This window comes from Nestor notabilis, unplaced genomic scaffold, assembly GCF_000696875.1.
Source record: "Nestor notabilis isolate BGI_N333 unplaced genomic scaffold, ASM69687v1 scaffold20441, whole genome shotgun sequence".
NCBI classification, from domain to species: domain Eukaryota; kingdom Metazoa; phylum Chordata; class Aves; order Psittaciformes; family Psittacidae; genus Nestor; species Nestor notabilis.
Window position 1 is genome coordinate 2,936 of NW_009915475.1, and position 1,174 is coordinate 4,109.

The 1,174-nt window shown below is 62.6% G+C and overlaps 1 protein-coding gene across 1 annotated transcript in view; it reads right to left on the bottom strand.

Annotated features, from left to right (window-relative positions):
- The window catches only part of LOC104413238 (voltage-dependent calcium channel gamma-3 subunit-like), a gene marked incomplete at its 5' end in the record, with an annotated part of 3,759 nt that extends 2,821 nt beyond the window's left edge, over window positions 1-938 (bottom strand). Inside the window, 1 exon segment of the mRNA XM_010024168.1 lies at window positions 855-938. Coding sequence (XP_010022470.1) covers window positions 855-938 — 84 coding nt within the window.
- Between the last annotated feature and the right edge of the window lie 236 nt (window positions 939-1,174).

Sequence of the window (1,174 nt, forward strand, 5' to 3'; positions counted from 1 at the left end):
GCACAGGGTGATGGGATCGGGGTCCTTGCACCCCAGGATCCCTCCCAGCCACAGCAGTTCATAGCACCCAGAGATGCCAATGCTCTGAGGCTGCCCTGTGCCCCTGCTGCTGTATGTTCTTGTTTGGAAATTTAGGGTCTTAAACGAGCCTTTTGCCATGTGTGTATTTGCCAGTGTGCCAGGCAGCACACATCCACGTTACTTTGCATGTCAGCCTGTGTGTCATCTGTGCCCAGCCTCTGTCAGCCTGCACCTTGGGGCAGCAAAGCACTCAGGGATGGTGCCTCTTCTCTACAGGGTCAGCCTCACCCCAGCACCAGGTCCCTTGTGTAAAACCCTGTGGGTCCTGCTGGCTTCCAAGACAGGAGGAGCCAGCTCTTCCCAGTGGATCATCCAGCTCTGTTCTCACTCCATCTCCTTTGCTTGGCTGCTGCTGGCAGAGCACACGGCAGATGCTCCTTGTGCTCTCCCAGTGAGCATCAGCAAATCCAGCCTCAGAGAGCAAGGAACCAGCAGGAACACGCACCCTGTGGTGCGGCACCAAGGACCTGCCTTGCTCCCCACAGCCCTTGTGCCCCAACAAGCTCGGGCTGTGCCGCTGCTGCTGGGACCAGCCACGGGGACAGCCAGCCCCAGACAAATGTGCCATTAACGCTGCCGCTGCGGCGGGGCGCGGCCCCGCGAGAGGGCCACCGCTGCTGCATGGGGAGCCTGGGGGGGCTGCGGCCCACAGCATCCTGCAGCAGTGGGGGGACCTGCTGGGTGAAGCTCTGGGTGGTGGGCATGGGGTGCCTGTGAGTGTGGGGGTCCCTATGGAACGCGCGCAGCCGCAGCGCCCGGGGAGGCAGACTCACGGAGCAGATACTCGGCCGTGTCTTGCTCGTAATCAGCATCCTCGGGGAAGTGGTCGATTTTCTTGCACACGCCTCGGAAGGTCCCTGGGGAGACACAAGCAGAAACCCTCAAACCTCTCTGCTGGCAGGAGCCGCCGGATGCGCTGCCAGCGACCACAGGCACTGCCCTCGGTCCCCAGGGACAGTTTGGTGCCCGGCGGCTCATGCACCCCCAGTGCCCTCCAGTGCGGCTGCACATTCACATCCCGCACTAAGCCCCGTCACAACACCCCTGCTGAGCTGGGAGGAGATGCCCAAACTGCCCTGGTCCCCCCACAGCC